Source organism: Anoplophora glabripennis, unplaced genomic scaffold (assembly GCF_000390285.2).
Source record: "Anoplophora glabripennis isolate ALB-LARVAE unplaced genomic scaffold, Agla_2.0 scaffold876, whole genome shotgun sequence".
NCBI lineage: Eukaryota > Metazoa > Arthropoda > Insecta > Coleoptera > Cerambycidae > Anoplophora > Anoplophora glabripennis.
In genome coordinates, this window is record NW_019416954.1 from 16988 (window position 1) to 39028 (window position 22041).

The following is a 22041-nucleotide window of genomic DNA, read 5'->3' on the forward strand; positions in this document are numbered from 1 at the left end:
GAATTTTGAAAAATCCGGTGTCAACCCGTACCTGGCTTGTGACCCCTCGTTTAGCAGTAAATCGAGGGCGCAGAATCCAACGCTGATAGTTTCAGCCCGAACCGCTGAAGCGTTGAAGAGATAGCGCCTAGGGAGTTGGTGTTGAGACCGCAAGCCGAACAGACGTATCAACTGGAAGAGCTCCGCAGCTATCACCGCCCGGAGGGTTGGTTCTGAGACCGCAGAACGAACAGACGTGTCAATTGAAGAGCTCCGCAGCCTTCACCGCCGCAAGACCAGAAGAGGACATGACATCAATCGAGGAAACCCGAATCCTGACCGACCCTGAACCAGCCGTAGAACCCGGAAGCTCCGACTTAGCCGATTTCCGACTGAGCTGGATATATAAGCTCAGGAAAGAGCAACTGGACCTGGAACTGGAAAAATTTCGCCTAGACGTCTCTGGAACCGTCGAAGAAAAGAAGAAACGACTGGTGAGGTTTATTAAAGACGGATGTGCATCACCGCAACCGAGGCACACCGCCCCCGCTTTCGTCATACCACCGCCACCGCCGCTTGTCGTGCCGACCACAGCAAGTGCACCGCTCGTCAGCAACCCTTCTGCCCCGCTCAGCATCAGTACCGTATGCGAGAGGGTAAGAAAGTAGAACCTACACTTTAATGGAAGGACCGGTCCCGTGGAGTTCTTGGAAAAGCTCTGCGAATTCCAGGAACACAGCGACATACCAACGTCGGCCGTATTACCCGCCCTGCATGAAATATTTCAAGGCAACGCTTTAGCCTGGTACCGGAACAACCGCGAATTATGGAACTGTTGGGACGATTTTATTGGCGACTTCAAACAGTTCTACCTGCCCGCCAATTATGAGTCGTTCCTGGAAGAACAAATATTCCAGCGCCGCCAGAAAGTAGGGGAGTCCGGCCGAGACTATCTAGTCTCCCTACAGACCCTGCTACGCCGACATGGAGGATTCTCGTCCGACCGAGCCCTCCAACGCCTGTATGGAAATTTGCTCCCCGAATACCGGCAGTACATCCGCCGAAGCGAAATCCAGAGTCCTCGTGACCTGATTCGCCAGGTGGAAGAGTACGAAGCTCTGCAGAGAGAAATCGCGGCTAATCGACCTGCCAAACCAACCACGCCGTCTCCGCCTAACTTCGTCCGGAACCAGACACCAGTAGCTGTCCTACCGCCCGTAACATCACCACCAGAAAGGACTCAGACAACTCCGACAGTCAGATCTGATCCGCCAAGAACCACCCGACCAGAAGAAACACCGATTGAGACAACCCCGATTAGACCACAGACCGTAAGACATGTCCGAACACCAGAAGAACGACCGTCGACTTCCGCCGCCAACGTCCCTTCTGACCGCAACGCTATCTGCTGGCGTTGTGGGAAGAGTGGACATTTTCGAAGTCAATGTCGAGCACCGCCCCGCCTTTTCTGCTCCAGATGTGGACAGTCTGGAATTATGACTAGGGACTGCTCATGTTCCCAGTCGGAAAACTAGACCGGAACCGTACCGTTACGAGGCCTGTACCGTTCCGCCCTAGTCTTGCCTCGCAAACCATATCCGCCCGCCACCCGGACAATCGACCGCACGTACCAATCCGGATTCAGGGAAAGACCTTCTTGGCCCTGATCGACACCGGAGCAGCACGCTCATATGTAGGAGACCGAATCCGTCAACTAGGCCTACATTATGAGACCGCTACCGCACCGCCCGTTCAGCTAGCGAATGGTAACTTGGTGACCGTAACCGAGGTTTACCAGATCAAATTCCGGATAGGGAGTAAAGAATTTGATGAGAGGCTATGGTATCTCACAAATTTATCCTCCGATGTTGTGCTAGGAATGGACATCCTGCGCAAGCACAACTTCCTGATAAGTCCGTCCGCTGCCACCGTTAGCCTGGATAACACCGTCATCTCGTCGACACCAAGCCCCGATGTAGATCCCTTGGAAGTTCTGTCGTCAGCCCCATCACCAACGGAGGAAGAGAAGCTAGAATCCTTCCTGGAGACCGAGTTACCTAGTTTCAAGGATTTACATGGTACTACCGGCTTGATACAACACCATATCCGCCTGTCACAGTCCGAACCGATCAAACAAAGGTACCGCCCGCAAAACCCGAAAATGCAGGACATTATCAACAAGGAGGTTGATGAAATGCTGCACAACGGGATAATAGAGCCGTCCGACAGCCCGTGGAGTTCACCCGTCGTCATCGTCCGCAAAAAGGATGGAAAACCTCGATTCTGCATCGACTTCCGTAAAGTCAACGAGGTTACCGAGAAAGACGCCTACCCGTTACCGTACATCAACGCGATACTGGACAAGCTCCGCAAGGCCAGATATATCTCCAGTTTAGACCTTAAGCAGGGATACTGGCAGATTCCACTTACTGCCGAGAGCAAACCGATCACTGCTTTCACCGTCCCCGGCAGAGGCCTGTTCCAGTTTAGAGTCATGCCTTTTGGACTTCACTCGGCTCCAGCTACATTCCAACGACTCCTAGATAGGATCATTGGACCGGAAATGGAACCCTATGCGTTTGCCTACCTGGATGACATCATTGTATTAGGGGAAACCTTTGAAGAACACCTGGACAATTTACGAGAAGTATTCCGCCGACTACGAATGGCTAACCTGCAGCTAAACCCCGACAAATGCGAGTTCTGCAGGAAGTCGCTCAAATACCTAGGACATATCGTCACCGCTGAGGGGATTCAGACAGATCCTGAAAAGGTGGACTCGATCAAGAAGTTCCCCACCCCTCGAAACATCCGAGACGTCCGCCGCTTCCTAGGAATGGCTTCCTGGTACCGACGCTTTGTACCGTCATTTTCCCAGATTGTGACTCCGTTAACCCGATTACTCCGGAAAAATCACCGTTTCAAGTGGACCAGTGACCAAGAAGACGCCTTCAACCACTTGAAGAACTGCCTGACCGAAGCTCCGATTTTAACCTGTCCGGACTTCGAACAACCGTTTACCCTCCAGACCGATGCCTCCGATCATGGACTGGGAGCAGCTCTGACCCAGAATATCGACGGATACGACCGAGTGATAGCGTATGCTAGTCGCACACTGTCGCCTGCCGAAAAGAATTACTCCGTCACTGAACGAGAGTGTTTGGCTATAGTGTGGGGCATAGAGAAGATGAGACCGTATCTTGAAGGCTATCACTTCACCGTCCTGACCGACCATCAATCTCTGCGATGGCTGCATTCCATCAAAAGTCCTGCCGGCCGTCTAGCCCGATGGAGCGTATTCCTGCAGCAATACGACTTCGAAATTAAGTACCGCAAGGGAACCCTAAACCGAGTAGCCGATGCTCTGTCCCGTCAGCCGATAGAAGGAACTTCTTCTGCACCAAGTACCGGAGAACTATGCGTCCTGAATGAGCCGCCAAACTGTTCATGGTATAGCAGAAAGAAGTCGGAAGTCGAAAGAAACCCTGAAGCATTCCCGGATTATTGCATACGCAATAACCGTCTGTTCCGCCACTTCTGGGATTCCAGCGACTTAACCGAACCCGATCTATCCGATCCATGGAAGCTATGCGTCCCCACGCCGCTCCGCTCAGCGGTTTTGCAAGAGAACCATGATGCTCCGTCCGCTGGACACATGGGAATTGCTAAAACCATCGCTCGCATGTCACAAAAGTACTATTGGCCTGGTATGTTCCGCGATACCGCCAAGTACGTACAAAGTTGTATGCAGTGTCAGCGGTACAAGCCACCGCAGCATCAAGCTGCGCAGAAAAGGCAACCGTCCGTCAACCGTCAACCATGGGACACCGCAAGCACCGAAGTTCAGACAGTTACCGTTCCAGTATCAGGAGTTTCCCTAGAAGTACCGTCCGCAAGAATTCCGGAAAACCAGCCAGAACCTGACATTCAACCAATCCGCCCGCCGCCACGATCATCGACAGATTATCCAACCCATCTACCGGTAAAACAATATAGATTATGTTGGAGATGTGGATATCCTGGCCATTCCCGCCAAACCTGCACCCAGACACGACGCCTGTTTTGTTCCCGATGTGGACGAGATGGCATAATGTCCAAGGATTGCACATGCGAAAACCGCCCGCATGCCAGCCCCAGCCGAAGCCGTCTATCCGCAGCTCCTCGACACCGTTCCCGTTCGCATCCAGGACACCTGACCGCATCCAGAGGAGTTCAGTGTTATTTCCCGGACATTTTCCGCCGAACCGAAACCGCTTCCAAGGGCATCCAATGCAACTTGCTGTCCTAAGAACCGTAATCCGTTCCGACCAGAATTACCGTTTTGTTTGATTTTCTTTCTTTTCTAGGGTAAAATTATGGCACAGCCCCAAAAGCTGTATAGAATAATTTATTTTGGTTTATATAGAATCTCTTTTCCGAAATTAGTTTTTGTTTTTGTAAAAGGTGAACATATCCCCAAATAAAGTTTACTAACCTGTGTGGGGTATGCGCCTTGTAATTTAGGGATTTATTAAGGAAAAAAAATAAAAATTTCATTTTTATTTTTTAGCGGAAGTAAGAGGGGGGTGTAACAAAGTGATTTTCCAACACCCCACATTTGTGTTTTTTTTATTTTATTTTATGAATAAATATGATGTACCGCACCGTCATTCATTTTTGGCATTTCAAACACCGTCCGTCACCGCGCAGCCGATAGCTGGCAAATTCACACCGCGATGATAATCGTACGCCAGTCTTCTACCTGCCAGCGAAGGAATCAGTCGTGCCGAGCTTCAGCCTGCCGTCTAGCCAGCGATACGTCACCGCCTGAGTAAGAATTTTACAAGTCCCGCTTAGGAGAACTACGCAGCCGCTGCCGAAGCAACACCAGGGCTTAGAATTAAGCCACCGTCCGAAATTCAGTTCACCACGAGGCATCGTAGAGACCAGTCCAGCCGTCAGCCGTTCCAGTAAGACCTACGTCACCAGGAAGGAATTGGTAAGATTTCACTAAGTCCAGCCTGAAGAAACTGCGCAGCCGCTAGGATTCGCCGTACGAATATAGCAGACAGGCTGTATTCAAAGGTTTAGTCTACCAGGAGCCGTCGTCGCATCCAGTCGAGCCACCAGCCGCCCTTCCCGAAGATACGTCACCGCTGGAAGTAGGTGAGAATTCTACAAGTCCAGTTTAGATGAACTGCGCAGCCGCCAATCCAAGACGAGGGACTTAGAAAATAAACGAAATTGGAGAAGTCAGTTCATCTCCAGCCGCCGTCAACACCAGTCCAGTCCGAAGACCGCTGCAGTAAGTTAGATTCCGCGCATATTCAATGCGCAAGTCTCTTGAGGTGACAAGAGACCTGACGAGGTAACTGTACTGCAGGGTTAGTCCTGTTCCAGCATTCCGACCGACCAGACGTGCCCAGGAAGAGAAGTGAGTCAAAGTTTAGGGAACCTAGGTAAAGACTTGGCTGTTGTCCGCTTGTATTAATCTTTCTTTCAGAGATTTTCTGCCAGCCGCCTACCAGGATTAAGGAGCCCCGCTGTTACTGTTCTATTGCTTTTGTGTAAAGTCTAACTCTCTCTAGACCCTCTGGACATACCGTGTCTTCACTGTAGCCGCCCGCGTAGTGGTGTTTCTGCACTAAAAACAGGAACTGGCGCCCGAGGAAACCGCCGTCGCTCAGGCGTCATAGTGACCAATAGACGTCACAGACGGATTCGAATTTTTCAAAAACCGTTTGAAAGCTTGAGAGCCCTTCTATATGTGATTAAGTTTTCAAGTATATAAGGGCCTTGGTCTTTGCTGTGTATAATTTTGAAAATTTGCATTTTTTTTTTCAAAATCTGGATTGCAAAATTATTATGCAAAATCTATCGAACCGATTTTGATGAAATTTGGTGTGATGATTCTACATAACATGAAGTTTTCTTGAGCCAAGTATAAAGGTCCTACACCCAATTTAAATACACCAAAAAAATTCCCTAAAAAGTATTATTTTTTAACCCCATTTTTATGATTTTTTCGATTTTAACCATAATAATCATGATTCATTCGATTTGTAACCAGTCATGTATTGTAAGAATTTAATTACAAACATTTTTTTCCTCTTCCATTTTCGCCTAAAATCAACTCTTAAAAAGATACATAATTAAATAGGAAGAAAATATGACATTTTTCCAATTTTTTTAACAAAAGTTAAGCCCACGTTTTTTTTTATGCGCATAGAAAAATTTTCATTTCTAGTGATATTTGAAAGCCAAAAAGCCAAAAATCTCCGTGGATATACGATTCACCCAAATATGGCTTTTTGAAACAGATACCGTCTGGACTATTGATCAAATTGTTGAAAGCAACTACTACTGCCCCGACTAGCATTGAATTTTATCCGCAATACAAAATAAATAGCTAGGATCATTCGTTAGTAAAACCACCAGGCATATACTGATTTCGAACGATTAGTTCCGATCAGTATCCCATAGGTATGGGTGAGACATAACCACAAATTCATCCATTTCAAGTATTTATTGTACTTAAGCAGAAAAATTTGTGATGAAAGCATCTCTCATATGAGAGATACATTTTCTTTTTTTTTTCTTTTGTATTCATTCATCTATTGTGAATATTCTTACATATAAATAATATTGAAACGACCTTAGTGGATACATAATATCTTTGAAAGAACATCCGTATGAATTCAAGTCGGTTTAAGAAAAATTTTTGTATTGAAAATGAATTATTATTTGTTTGTCTTCAAATGGAAATTTCATATCAGGAACTGAGCAATGAACAAAATTTAAGAAATCTGCAAAAGAATATGTACTTCTGTAATGACTATTTAAAGCAGAAATATTGAAGGAATGAAGTTTATTGTGTCACATAATACACAAATATTGCAACTCTACGAATAGAGCAGCACAGTAGTCGAGGAATTATTTTATGCAAGTATACTGTAAAATTTATAGTTACTGTAGCAGACAAATGTATACAGAATACGAAATACGACCAATGCAGGCGTTGCGGTTATTCGATTAATTTCCGCAAAACTTGAAGGAGCAGGAGCACCGAAATCGATTCAATTTCCGAGGTGTTCGGAGAAAGTTTAGTTCTAGTAATAAATAGCTTTTTCAGTTCATTTGCCATAATAAGTGTGTAACTATTAAATTGTGTTTAATAAAAATTCAGTAAGTAATTCTGATAAAAATAAAGATAAATATAAATTAATCCACAGTTTCCAACACAATTTAATTGAATAAAACAAATATTAAATTAACTTGTAGGGTTTTTTTCTTATAGTATATGCGATATTGTCCAAGTATGCATGAAAATTGACTCATAAATAATAAACATATATTTTCTTGACGAAATTGTTATTTGTCCTCAATATGTTACAATGAATTATTATTTTTTTAACTATGCTCATATTTTCATATTTACATAAAATTAAAATGTGATTATATATTAATAGTATAATGTAGTCGAGCTTCTCCCCATAAAATTTTTATGTGCGCTAATGGATATATCATATAATTTTTAAATCCTCATAGTATTTTTTACTCTTTAATTTTTATCTTAGGACCCTCATTTTTAAGTGAAAAGATAAGTAAAATTTTGCACACGTTCAATTACATACCCGGAACAGCATCCAATTCAATTCAATTTTTGTTAGTATATACCGGTTTCGGACTTTCTATTCCCCATCAGCATGACATCCGATGAATGAAGCACTAAATAGCAGTGACATATAGACATCGCACATGTAGCGAGCACATAGCTGGCAGAGTAGTTGTTTCCCGCAAAAGCATCAGTCAAAAAACGATTCGCCTAGTTGGAGATAGCTTGTGCTATCATAGTACCTGCAAAATTGCATTGCGTCGTTCTGTGACAGTTATTATATTTGAATTGTTTTAAAAATAATACAAAATTGTTAAATTGACATTTTAAAACCATTTTCTTTGGTTAAATTCATATAATTCTTCTGCCAAGTTGTGAATGTGAAGTGCCCCATTTAAAAAAAATCCATTATGTTGATGAAATAATTTAATTTTATTGTCATCTATACTAATATAAGAATTTATTTGCTTCTACTGATATTGATCACATATATTTAATTTTGTTGAGATTATTTGGTGTCCCGCCAAACATATTTTTCTTGCCCATTGAGCCGCTGGATAAAAAAGTTTGGAATAAACTGCTATAATAGGATAACAATAGTGAGGATACTTTTTTAGACTTCGTCATCATTATTTAGGGGACATTGAAATATTAAATGAAACTTACCTAGCACTCCTCCACACTGATATGTTGCTATTTTAATGTAAGCCTGCCAGGGATACTGTCCAAATGCAGCTTCCCGACCACCTATTATCCTTTTCGAAAACATTCTTTCAGAAGATAACCCACATATATCTTCCTCTTCGAAATCATCGATTCTTTTCTGTAACACCGGAAATGACTCTTCCCTGGCTCTAAAATGAATATAATAAGTTGGAAGGGGATTAATATGACAATTATGAAACAATTGCTGAATGTTGACAATCATCTTACAGTTTGACCAAATTTATCTTGTCTGTGAAATACGCAGATTAAGAAGAGACTTCGCATTAAGACGCCTTAATACTAGAGCAGGTATCTTCTGTGTAATTTTACCTAGGTCTGGTAAATAGGTATAGCTGTTTAATGAAGATTGTATATTAAATGTATGAGCAGATTATCTTTGCGCATCTGAAACTTGTGCAAGATGAATTTGGTCAAGCTGTAATTTAACCATTCTAATACTTTTATTCAAAATAGATTAGAATAAAGTGATGATTTTCTTTGTTCCTGCAAAGTTTAAGGTTTATTATTTCACATCACTTCCGAGCGAAAGATTAAATACTTGCAGTTTCTTTAAATTTTTGTTTTCAGGGGATTAAGCTTTACTTGTAATTAATTACCTTGGAAACAGCTTATGCTTTAAAGCCTTTTTGAAAAAAGCGAAAGAAAAATGCGTTATACAAGGTGATCCTGATATTTTCAGTATCGGATAATACATAAAAAATACGTTTCTTTTTATACATATATAATAATATAAAACAATGTATAAATAATACTGGCATGGCAAAGTATTGCAATAAATATTATAAAGGTCCTATTGACACCTGGTATTAATAATGTCGTTCTCCATTTAGATATACTTCCATGATCTCAACTTAATAAATTGAATGGTTTTAAACCGTGTTACGATCTTGACTCTCATATTAACAGTTTACAAACAGTCCTCAAATTATGAATGGTAAGAACTTCTGCAAATTTGTTTAAAAAGTTTCATAACTACAAGTTGAGCCATTGGATCTTGACGTTCAAGTCATCAACATACATTAATATAAAAGACAAATGTTCCATTACACAGCCACACAAAAAAAATTTAAACCATGAAACCTTAAGACTCAAGCTTCTAACGCTAAATCCAATTAACCAAATCCCATAAACATTTAACCCAATGATATCCCAATCTAATAAATCTATGAACCCAAACCCCAATAATCCTATAACCCCATAACCCCATAACCAAGGGTATAAATCATAGGCAATCTGTATTATTACAAAACATCACATAGCTGAAGACTCCTTGAAAACCCAAGTACTCAAACGCAAAAAATTCCCTATAATCCCATAACTCCGTAACTTTATAATCCCATAACATCATAACTAATAAATCATAGGCCATCTGTATTATGGCTAAACGTTAACAACTTCATTACATTGTACTTTGGTCTCATTCACCAAAGAACCGAGTGTTACAGTCGATCTAGTTTTTTTCATAACCCAATGTACACCACGAGGTAGTTGCGCGATCGGATTTCGTACATCGTATACCCCTCATAAAAGCTTTAAAAAAAATTATTTGGAGAATAGATCGTACTATAAATTAATCAATAAAAGTTTAAGGTAATGGGGTTATAGGATTATGGGAGTTTTTGGGTTTGAGTACTTGGGTTTTTGGAAGGAGTCCCCAACTATGCGATGTTTTGCGATAATACAGATTACCTATGATTTATTCCCTTGGTTATGGGGTTATGGGATTATAGGGTTATTCAGGTTTGGGTTCTTGGGCTTATTGGGTTGGGATATTATTAGATTAAATGTTTACGGGATTTGGTTAATTGGATTTAGCGTTGGAAGCTTGAGTCTTAAGGTTATATGGTTTAATTGTTCATAATATCGGTTTTTTGAGGTTATGAAAAATCCTGAGGTGATGGAGTTAAATGGATTCGCATTCAGCGACCCAAAAAAATTATAATAAACATGGTGTGACCTCTAGGTTCGAAGGTCGATCTTTTTGGCAGTGTTATTAATCAACGTGAATTCATTAATGATAGAAAAAGACAAACAATCGCCTTCATGTGTTGTGCCACTGATACTAGTTCTTACATAGGTTATTAATTGTCCCTGATGAATAATAAAGACACAGACACATTGTCGTTCGTTGTGCGCTTAAAATGTAGACATATATTTGACTAGCATCGTGAGTTCTGTGATTGTTTCAGTAAATCGAATTTAAGTTTGCTTAGTTTTGGTGGATTTTAAACTGTTGTTATGATGCAATAAGTCACAAAACACATTTTCATTGTACAAATGTGAATCCTCACTATTTCTTAAATGAGCACAACCATTGATTTGCTCTCGTTTGAAATCTTAGTTCATACGATTATGCTTGATGACGTGAACGTAAAGATCCAATGGCTCAACTATATAGAGCCTTCATAAATTTTTACAAGCCACATGACCGCCGAGCTTAGGAACCCAACAATACTCGATTTTTCTTGGTAACGAAAATTCCCTAAATCTTGGCATCACCAACATTAATGATTCGTTTCCAATGAACAATGATAAACCGTCACGTCTACTCTCGAGATAATGCGATTGCTGATAATTGAAAAATTACACCAATCACAGGCGATGAAACAGTTTTAATGAAATATTGATCTTATTGTTTTAAATTTATTGAAATCTATTTGCCAACGTGAAGGAAATAAAATTACTGTTCCAAATAAAGTTACTGGTCACGTGGCTTGTAATCATTTATGAAGCTCTGTATATATGACTATAGCGATAGAATTATTATGCAAGCCTTACTTTAAATTCGAGTCGAAACTGTCGTCACTATATTCTAAATCATCTAAAGAACTCTGGGATTTTTTGGAAGTAACACAGCAGGCTACTATCCAAGGACTAGCACCACATCCTGACTGACTGGATCCGCCGACCAACCAACAGGCAAAAGACAATGTACAAGAGTGAGATACGCCCTTCCTTTCACATTTCGAAGGGTATCCGAACATCGTCACAAATACCCTTCCTAAAAGAACAGAACTATAGAATAGAAAAGTTGTAACACACAAATACATTGTAATGAGTCACTTCAGTACTTATTTAAGTATACGATTATACGAAGTCTGTTCAGAAAATAGTCGGACTTTTTTATTTACGCGCGAATGGAGATATTTAGTGATACGCGGTTGGCAGCATTGAGTTGCGCATAACCTCCTCTGTAACCACATGTTTTTGGATTGTTGACATCTCATTTAGTTTTCGTGATATTGTTATTTGAGTGCAACGTATTTAGGAGCTAGTGACTATTTTTGAAATGTGCGATTTTCTGGAACGATACAACGTAAAATTTTGCAATTAATTGGGGAAAACTTTCACAGAAACCTTTCAACTTTTGAAACAAGCTTTCAGAGAAATGGTTGTTAGTCAATTGAAGATGATCCTCGACCAAAAAGGCTTTTGACTTCAACTGACGACTTCCACGTTTAGAAAGTCATAGATCTAGTGCATTTAAATTGTCAGAGAAATTATAGAAAAGGTAAGCATTTCAATGAGATCATGTTATCTAATTTTGATTAAAAAATTAAACATGCATCAAGTTGCAGCAAAATGTGTTCCTCGAAAATCCTGGACGTTTGTCAACAACACCTTGAAGAATCCAATGACGATGAAACATTCATTCAAAAAATCATAACGGAAGACGAAAGCTGGGTTTACGGCTACGACATTGAAGCAAACGTTCAATCATCACAATAGATTGGCAAAGGATCTTCACGTCCCAAGAATGCACGTCAGTGTCGATCCAATGTCAAAGTTATGCTCACTGTTTTTTTCGTCTTTCGCCGTTTTGTGCCAAAAAACAGATTACTGTCCTTCCTCATTCTCCTTACTCGCCAGATCTAGCTCCTTGCGATTTTTTCTTATTTCCCGAAATTTAAGTAAATCAGTGCTGACGCCGTTATTTTCTGAACAGATCTAGTAAGTATATATAAATACTAATAAACGCAACCAAAAAAACCTGCACAACAATCAATTGGCAATTTATTGCTAACTAATTTTTTTTAATAAAGTTGATTAAATGTTTTTAAATGTAAAAGACATTGACATACTCTTTTTATTAATTGGAAGTACATTAAGTTCATTGAGATTTATAATAAGTATTATAAACAGTTTATTTCAGAGAGATAATATAGAGTGTTTTTATTAAGGGGCATAACTTAATAGAAAATTCTTCATTTCACAATTTGGTGATTGGGTCAAAAATGCCTTATTCAAATATTGTTTGTTTCTTTTTATTTCATGTTTTTAGCGCTATTCTTTTCTCTTTCAAAGTGTTTCATGTGAAAACATCTAGCGTGCATTAGAGACTGCATCTAGCCAGAAATAATATTCATGTTGTGCACAATGGCAATGAGCGCGAGCAAGTTTTTGGTCCTCCTGTTGACGTTGCAGGGACGCGCTGCGCTACGCCCAACTCAGCCTACAGCGTCTATAGGAGGGCAACGACTTACTCCTTACTGGTGGAGTAAATGTGACCTAAACTTTTTTCTTTGTACGTTAACAATCAGTCTAAATGTAATGAAACTTTACTTTTAGTAAAAATGTTACACTAGGCACAGAAATTAAGGGATATTAAATAAATCCCAAAATTTTGGGTGATTTTCAAAGAGCTGTAACCTGGAGGTAAATGGTCGTAGAGAGAATAAAAAAAAGAAAGTTGAAGCTTAAGGTGTCTAGTTTTAGTCTAGCAATAATTACTCGGGAGATAATGGTCGCACAGAAAATTCAAGCAGGGTTTTGGAAACTGCAAAGTATTCTCTACAAGTCGTAATTTTGGGTTTTTGATAAAAAAAAATTTCAAAGTGAAAATGTTGGTTAGAAAAAAGGTAAAAAATTGCAATTAGGGATATTTGAATAACTTTGCATAACTTTGCAAATCATGAATAAATTAAAGATATCGACTGTAACTTTTTAACGTCAAAGTGTCCTAAAGAAACCCTAATAATTTCAAAACGCTGCGATTTTTTTCCTAGTGCCCGGAATGTTTAAATTTGTCGTTTTGCTGAAAATCAATGTAATAAGTAATGTTTCACTTTTTATTCATTTTTTTAAGTTAAAAATGTGTTTTTAGCAATAATCCATATTTTCTTCATCAAAAATCGTTAATGATTAAAAAAAAATTAAAAATTTTTCCAAAAATTATATTTTTCAAATTTTTTTGTGGAACATACCCACATGCTTCACAAACGTCAAAAAAATGTTGTTGACGTTGCAGATTACAATTTAATCGGGTATTGCCGCCTTTGTTCGTCATCACCGATTTTAAGTGGTCTCGCATATTAATGCATTGCCGGATGTCTCGTTGCGTAATTCCTTGCCAAGTTTGCAAAAGAGCCTGGGATAATCTCGTCGTCATCGACGCCCGAGCATGTCCTAAACATGCCCAATGGGGTTCAAGTCGGGACTCATAGGTGGGTGGTTGAGAGTTACCACATTGTTGGCGTAAAGAAACTTTCTCGTACGTTTCGCGGTATGAAGATGAGCATTATCATGCATGAGAATGAACGATTCCCTATGCTTGTACGCATGGGCAGGACGGATGATTCAAGGATTTCGGTGATGTACCTCTCGGCAGTTAATGATGGGAATGATTACCAAATGAATTCTGGTATTTAATGGATACACTTGCCCATACCATAACTGAACCGTCATTAAAAGCCGTAACTTGCCGCGTAAAATTATCGGTATCACGTTCCTCACGACGACGCCAAACGAGATATCATCTGTCATTGTCATGGCGATTCCGTTATGTTATTCAAATACCCTGCAATTCTTTACCTTATTTCTAACCAACATTTTCACTTTTAATTTTTTTATCAAAAATCCATAATTACGATTTGTAGAGAATACTTTGCAGTTTCCAAAACCCTGCTTGGATTTTCTGTACGACCATTATCTCCCGCGTAATTGATTACCAAAGTAAAAAATGACTTTTTTACAAGGCTCCGGAACCGATCAAATTGAAGAGAATTAAATTATCTAAAAGATCTTTATGATGAAATTAACAAAAAAAATGTTTTGAAGTCCATGGGCTTTTTTAAAAAAAGCAAAAATTTACATTGACAGGTTTAATGATTTCCGGGCTGGTTGCCACATCGTCGGTTTATAACACTTGACGTTTCGAGAGACATATCGCTCTCTTCTCCAGAAGTTACTCTGAAACTGGAGATCTACTAGTCCTGTCACTATTTATATTTGATGTGGTCACTGGTTCATGATGTTCCGGTGGGTGACCTCGTACGCGTTGTTGACGTTCCAGTGGCTTGCTTTCACGGATGACTCTCTTCCATATACCTGGCAGATCTACGCCACAATCCCTGTTGAAATTGTTCGGATTTCTGTAAATTTCTAAAGCTTCTTCTTTATATAGTCGGGGTCAAAATCTTCTTTCTCTCACCACCATGTTGGCTTCACTCAGATTCACTGTGTGTCCTGTGTCCGCCCTATGTTCTGCTACTGCCGATTTTCCCCAGTTGTTATTTTTGAGGTGACTTTTGTGTTCCTTTAACCTCGTGTTGATGTGCCTTCCTGTTTGTCCTATGTAGACCTTTCCGCAAGAGCAAGGAATACTGTACACACCGGGGCCTTGGAGCTGGTCGTTGTTGCAGGTCTTTGGAAACGCTGCCGCCACCTTCCTTACAGTGCTGAATACTGTGTTGATATTCCTCTTCTTCAAAAGACGCCCGATTTTATCTGTACAACCTTTCACGTAAGGTAGATTCGTCGTCGCTAAGTACTCCTGTTTCTCAACGGGTGTATGTCTCCTCCTGAAAACAGGGAATCATAAATACCTTGATTAATCGAGCGCGGATCATCAGCGAGCCAAGACACTTGGCCGAAGAACTAGAACACCTACGCACGGCCTTGAGAGGGAATGGCTACACGGCGAGAAATATAGAACGAGCTATCAGGAGGAGACATACACCTGTTGAGAAACAGAAGTACTTAGCGACGACAAATCTACCTTACGTGAAAGGCTGTACAGATAAAATCGGGCGTCTTTTGAAGAAGAGGAATATCAACACAGTATTCAGCACTGTAAGGAAGGTGGCGGAAGCGTTTCCAAAGACCTGCAACAACGACCAGCTCCAAGACCCCGGTGTGTACAGTATTCCTTGCTCTTGCGGAAAGGTCTACATAGGACAAACAGGAAGGCACATCAACACGAGGTTAAAGGAACACAAAAGTCACCTCAAAAATAACAACTGGGGAAAATCGGCAGTAGCAGAACATAGGGCGGACACAGGACACACAGTGAATCTGAGTGAAGCCAACATGGTGGTGAGAGAAAGAAGATTTTGACCCCGACTATATAAAGAAGAAGCTTTAGAAATTTACAGAAATCCGAACAATTTCAACAGGGATTGTGGCGTAGATCTGCCAGGTATATGGAAGAGTCATCCGTGAAAGCAACCCACTGGAACGTCAACAACGCGTACGAGGTCACCCACCGGTACATCATGAACCAGTGACCACATCATATATAAATAGTGACAGGACTAGTAGATCTCCAGTTTCAGAGTAACTTCTGAAGAAGAGAGCGATATGTCTCTCGAAACGTCATGGGTTATAAACCGACGACGTGGCAACCCGCCCGGAAATCATTCAACCATTAACGACAGCCACGGAAGCCTACAAATAAAACCAATTACATTGACACTTGAAGCTTCAATTTTCGCTCTACGACTATTTCCCTCCAAGTTACAGCGCTTTGATTGAATATTACCTAAAATTTTGGGATTTTTTTAGTATCCCATAGTTTTTGTGCCTAGTGTGTATCAATTGAAAATAAAAGAAAATCGGTAAATAGAGACAGTAACTTCAAATCTGCAGCTTCATGATTTTGTACAGACTTTCAAAAGAGAAGGAACAAAAGTTAAGATCAGATTTACTCCACCATTAGAGTTTAACTAGCATCCTCTTCCGAGGGTATAAAATAAACACTAGTTTTGAATTTCCCTTGTTAAAAAACATAGCTACTGAAATTTGCAACATAATTGGTGAAATGGTTCTTATTATTGTTAACATTCGATTTTTACTCTGAGATTGAAAAGAAACAACATTTGATTAAGGCAAAAGTTGGGCTCTATAGACCTATTTTAAACTCAAAATTTCTACAATGGAGCTGTGTCCTTTCTTAATCTTAATCAAACATTCTGTATATATTTAATTGAATAGAATTTATTTAAAAAAAAATAGAGAGATTCTCGAGTTATATTTTATTGACAAGTAAACAGCAGAGGGCTTTGTAATTATTGCAATTTCCTGGTGTGAATTATAAACTACATATCAAAGAAACAAATCGTTTGTTAATCTCTACTGAAATAGTGTCAGTAACTTATTCCGAATGCTTTCCTGTGTGAAGAATACTGCAGTCATAACTAGTTATGACTTAGTACTTCATTGTTCCAGTACGTGATTTCTCTATTCTCGAATTTTAGAAAAAAATTCTGAACTATATTTTGTTGGTGCCGCACGTTAATGTATTGGGACAGTTTGAACCACACACTGATACCCGCCTATGTAAAGGATTACTGATAGTCGGAGTGCCAATAAATAACTATCATAACAGTTATTTATCGACAAAACCAGTATCATATTTGCCTTGCAATTAAAAACAAGTGAAACACATACCTGTAACACTAACACCCTTTCTATATCCAGTGAGCTCATCGCCCGAACGGTGTTTTCCTTTCCAATGGTAGCCAGGCGATGGTTTCGAAAATCCGAAAAACCCGAGCACGTGAGCATTGTACGTCAACAACAACAATAAGATGCGCATCTCTCGCTCATTTTTAACCAACTTCTTCGTCCGCGTCCGCCGCTATGCCGACTCACCCTCACATTTTTAGCGTTTCCCGTCGCTCGGCCCGTCCGTGGCCGCTCTGCGTGAGTGTTTACCGTGTGGAACAACTTTTTTAATTGAATGAATGGCCTCCACGAGATTAACAGTAAAAGAATCGCCGTAACGGCACTGTTCCGAAAGTGGCCTACTTCGTAGGCGCTTCTCGGTGAAAGAATTCTCGATATGGACGGGGGGGCCTAGACAAAGACGAAGGTTGCCGTGCACTGATCGAGGTGGGCTCGTATTACAGTTTATAAGTGATTTTAATTTTTATGTGATCGAAGTGGCGACCTTGCTGGAGGAGGAGGAGTTGTGGTAGGCGCTGAGTTTTCGTCCCAAGGGTCAGCGGGTGGATCATTACGCAGGGCCGGATCAAAAGGAAATTAACGTGAACAGAAACGTTACAATTCTCGGCTGGTCACTGTATTCGTAAATAAATAAGTAGCTTAGTTCAAACTGGTGCCCAATCGGAGCTAAGGTCGTCTATTTTATATATTTTCATTAAATGTGTAGGACAAGAGGTCATTCCTTCACTTCAGCAAAAAAAAGTTGTATACAACTAACAGGGGACAGATAAACAATTAAATTGCAGCGAATCAAGATTTCTGATAGTCAATCACAAGTGAACAGGTCATCTAACTGTGACTACCAGCACTAACTAAAATTTCTTGCTACTGTATCAATTAAAATGTGTTGCTACGGTTACTAAAACTTTTAGATAAATGTAATTTTGTTGCATTAAAAATAAAGGGACTGTACATTAAAAGCGTAAGGCTGTAATAATTTAATATTTTAACTCTGATAAATATTTTATTTCGGAAATATTATTACATTAAGTCAACTCTATTGCTTCAGTAGGAAATTCACATTTTAATGGTAGATTAGCTGGATTTTACTTACCTTAGAATGTTTACTCATTTGACATAAATAAAAAAACTTGTAGATTTTCCAATTATCGTTAGTATATTTAATTCCAAAAAGTGTATTGTAAATCTAGAACTAACATATGTTTACTGAATCAAAAATCCGTCATGGAAATATATGACTTAAAAGCAAGTTTTCATTTGAAATCGGTATTAGTCAATCATTATTAATGAAATTTATTTGTTTTATAAATTGGGATGTGGTATTTTTATGGAGTTAAAAGTAACTTTTTCAGCTACTCTCTTTAAATGTGAAATAGATAAATGTGAGTTCATATTACCAGTGGGAATATAAAAGTGTTCTAATTTTCATAATCCTTTATTGTAGATATACGACTAGTTTCGAGGTCAAAATTACACCTCATCATCAGGTGTAACGAATTTTTAGAATCTTAAAATTATAATTTTTAACTATTTTTAGTTATTACATAAAAAAAATTTCCAGCCTTGTATAGTGACCTGATGATGAGGTGTACTTTTGACCTCGAAACTAGTTGTATGTAATCAGTGACGGTTTTACCATAAGAGCTGCAGAACACATAAAATTTTATGTATTTAATCATATTAAATATCAACAAAATATTTAAAGAATCCAAATGTACTCGCGCTAAAATAAATCTAGGAGCTTATATTATTATTTATTACGACGCGAGCTATGCTCCTTAATATATGCAACTTCATATACAAAATGTGTGCACAGCGAACAGTTAGATGCGTCCTTTGTTTTTATTGGCTAATCAGGTTCGTGACGTCGTGACCCACGTCACTTTTATATGGGCTTTTGTGGCTGCAAACAACGACAGCCACTGCTGCAGTAAATGCAGTAATATTTCGTAAGTGGTATGTGGTGGTTTATTTCTGCGAGCGGCACGTGTGAATATTTTCGTTTAGGCGTCTACGGATATTACAGTTATTAAAATGAATAGTGTTTCGTTTTTACAAAAAACTTTATTTGGTTCTCTGCGTTATGAGGATAAACTAAAAATAAAGAATTAGTTGGGCCAACACCACAATTAAATATTGAAATTAGTGGAACAAACCGAAGTATGTTATAAAAGACAATTTAACAATAATGTATACACAAAAGCAGAGTGGGTGTGCGGGTGTGATATAAGAAGTCAGTTAGATTCTGCATATTGGGATAATATACGGAAACACAATGAACAGGTAACGAAAAATTGTTATGTATTATCTAATATCATAGATTGCAAAAAATTTTGCGGAGCTTTCGAATTAGAACTTCGCGGACATGGTGAGACACAAAATTCGGACAACCCTGATGTGTTTCGTGGACTCATAAATTTAGTGCAGATCTTGACGACATATTAAAAGAACATCTAGCCACATGGGTATGACCGGGATTTTCTGTGATTGTACCGGGAATTAGCTGTATGGTCCCGTATTTCGGATTTGCACGTATAACTCCCGAAATATATGTACGTATATATAAAAAAGATAAAGAAAAAATCATAACACGGCGAGGAAAATTAAAATTCGTTGAATCGTTGGTAAACTTCACATCGATTTTTTTGTTTTTAAACAATATTCAATAATTTAATAAAATATATTTAGTTTATTCCAATTTATTCATACCGTCAGTAGGTAATTCGTGAATAGATATTTCAAAAAGGTACCTATCAATTTCAAAAATCGTTGTGAAAATTTGTATTTTTGTATAAATGGATTGTTCCTTGAAATTCAGAAGTGCCAGGAAAACGCGTGACCTTGAAAATTTTAATATCCCGGAATTCAGTTCAACAAATGTAACAATCCTAAGCAGAACACATTCAATCAATGTTCGCGCGCCGCCACTGTATGTAATCAATATCTACAATAATGGATTGTGACAGTTAAAAGACTTTTATACTGATAACTCTTTTTAAGACAAGAGCTTGTTTATTTTATTTAATTTTATTGCAATGTCCTTGTCAATTAAATTAAAAAATTGCCCAAGTAAACAATTAAACTTGAACTAGATAATATAATTACTCGTTCAAATCACACTTCTCATACCAGGAATTTTCTCTACAAAATTTAAGTGAACATTCATTTTGATTTACGCATGAAGTGAGAGGAGACTTTTACAAAGGTTAGCATTAAAAAATGTATCCTGAATTTTCGCATTATAGTTAATAATATTTATAATAAATGTATATTTAAAGTATCATGGTTTTTCGGGTTACGTTGTGGCGGGTTGTGGTGGTTGGGAGTGAACCAAACTTTAACCACAAATAGAACTCAATAAATAATTGAAAATTGCCTTATAAAGCAAGGGTCTAAGTCTCACCGTTTTCACTGTACAGGGCCGTATTGGTCGGGTTTTAAAATCATATTATTTGTGATATATTTGATATGCCTATAACGAATTGATTCAAATTTGTTGTAGTGTTAATATTTACACATGTGCATAATTTACTGTCAAATTTACAAATCTTTGTAGGTCTGTGGCGTAGGAATGGGTAGTAAAGCAGGATTTTTTTACCCCAACTTCTACGCTAATGACCTAATAATCATGTAGGATTCACTTTTAAATCAATGGGAAAGGTCGTATGAGCAACCTCTGAGTTGGTCACAAACTAACTAAAATTTAAAACAGTAAGATCGAGATTACATTAAAACACAAAATTCTGTTTCGCCGACTGTGACTGGTTTATTTTTTTACGTGATTCAACCAATCAGCGACCGTTCATTGTAAACGAATCATCAATATTAGTGATGCTAAAATTTGAGATTTTTAGTTAACAGTACCAGCCCCGCAATTTTGAATTGTCTAAGCTCGGCGGTCACATGGTTTGTAATCATTTATGAAGGCTCTGCATAATTCACAAAAAAAGATCATTAAAATCAGATCCCATTGCGAGAAAATTAACTTTGAAATTGCGGCCACTTTTTAGTGGTGCATTAATTTTATCCAAGAGTTTTCATCTATGCATATACAACAAAGCACTACCATAATTTAATTTTGCTATGTTGTATTGTTACCATGTTGTCAAATTAAAATTCATTATATCATTTGACAGCTCTCCGAATAATAGAGCACAGCTCCGCACACTCCACTGATTAGTATTTACAAAAGTACATACAGATATTGTGGGTTTTTATTATTCACAGTTGATTATCCTCGCTAAATTAATCGCGTTCATAGTTAATGGGCATAAAATTTATATAGCGCGTTAGTAATTAAGGGCTCGTTACTAATTTAACAGCTTCGACATGCCAGGACATTATTAGCTCGTAATGAATGATGTATAATATGAACATAGAGAAATTGATAACTGCGTAATGTTTACTTTGGGAAAGTTATTAGGATAATTCTCTTCGAGAATGTGATATAAAATGTCGGTGTCCTTTTTCCGGTTTATTAAAATTGTCTAAATTTGCTAAGTATATTTTGTTAGGCGTGGCTCAAAAACGAATGAGACTTACTGTTATTATTTTTTATATTTTTTATGACAGGAAAGATTATAAAATAATATGTTTTCGTCACATAAAAAATCATTCAGTAGGTACTGCCTTCATTAAAACCAGGTAATTGATAGAAACTTATCGGAAGTTTTTGTAATGCAGTTTTTCCAAATGTTAAAAGAATTATTATTATAAAAATGTGTTGCTGAAAGTTTTGTGAAATTTTTAAAATTGACAAAAATGATGATGCAACATATTGTACAGGATTTCTGAAGATATGAGTGAAGAAGAATGGATAAAATAGTCAGACGGGAAAATCTGCATCATACAAGAATAAATTGTATATTTATTCGCAGCTGCCTTTTATTGTAGAAACAACTTATTAATATTTTATTATATCAATATTTATAAATTCCAGTACAATGTCGATAAGGTCAAATGTCAAAAATATTCGGAATCGCCATAAATCAATAGTACTGTGTAAAGAATTCTATGAAAGGAAATAAATGATTGAGATAGAACAAAATTTATTTGAA

At 38.6% G+C, this 22041-nt stretch overlaps 1 protein-coding gene across 1 annotated transcript; it reads right to left on the reverse strand.

The window, feature by feature from the left end:
• Positions 1–7783: 7783 nt before the first annotated feature.
• Positions 7784–17114, reverse strand: LOC108913613. The gene is made up of 4 exons (XM_018719180.1): positions 16967–17114; positions 11078–11300; positions 8240–8427; positions 7784–7815 (listed from the first exon to the last, which is right to left on the reverse strand). The coding sequence occupies exons 1-4, from the start codon at positions 17112–17114 to the stop codon at positions 7784–7786; spliced, it is 591 nt and encodes a 196-aa protein (XP_018574696.1).
• Between the last annotated feature and the right edge of the window lie 4927 nt (positions 17115–22041).

Bases quoted from the DNA above. Each gene is read 5' to 3' on its own strand.
- LOC108913613 (XM_018719180.1), bottom strand. From the start codon at position 17,114: ATGCGCATCTTATTGTTGTTGTTGACGTACAATGCTCACGTGCTCGGG. The intron at 11,301-16,966 runs GTATGTGTTTCA...CTGTTCTTTTAG, and splicing joins AAAGGGTGTTAGTGTTACAG to GAAGGGTATTTGTGACGATG. The intron at 7,816-8,239 runs GTAAGTTTCATT...GCAATTTTGCAG, and splicing joins TCAGTGTGGAGGAGTGCTAG to GTACTATGATAGCACAAGCT.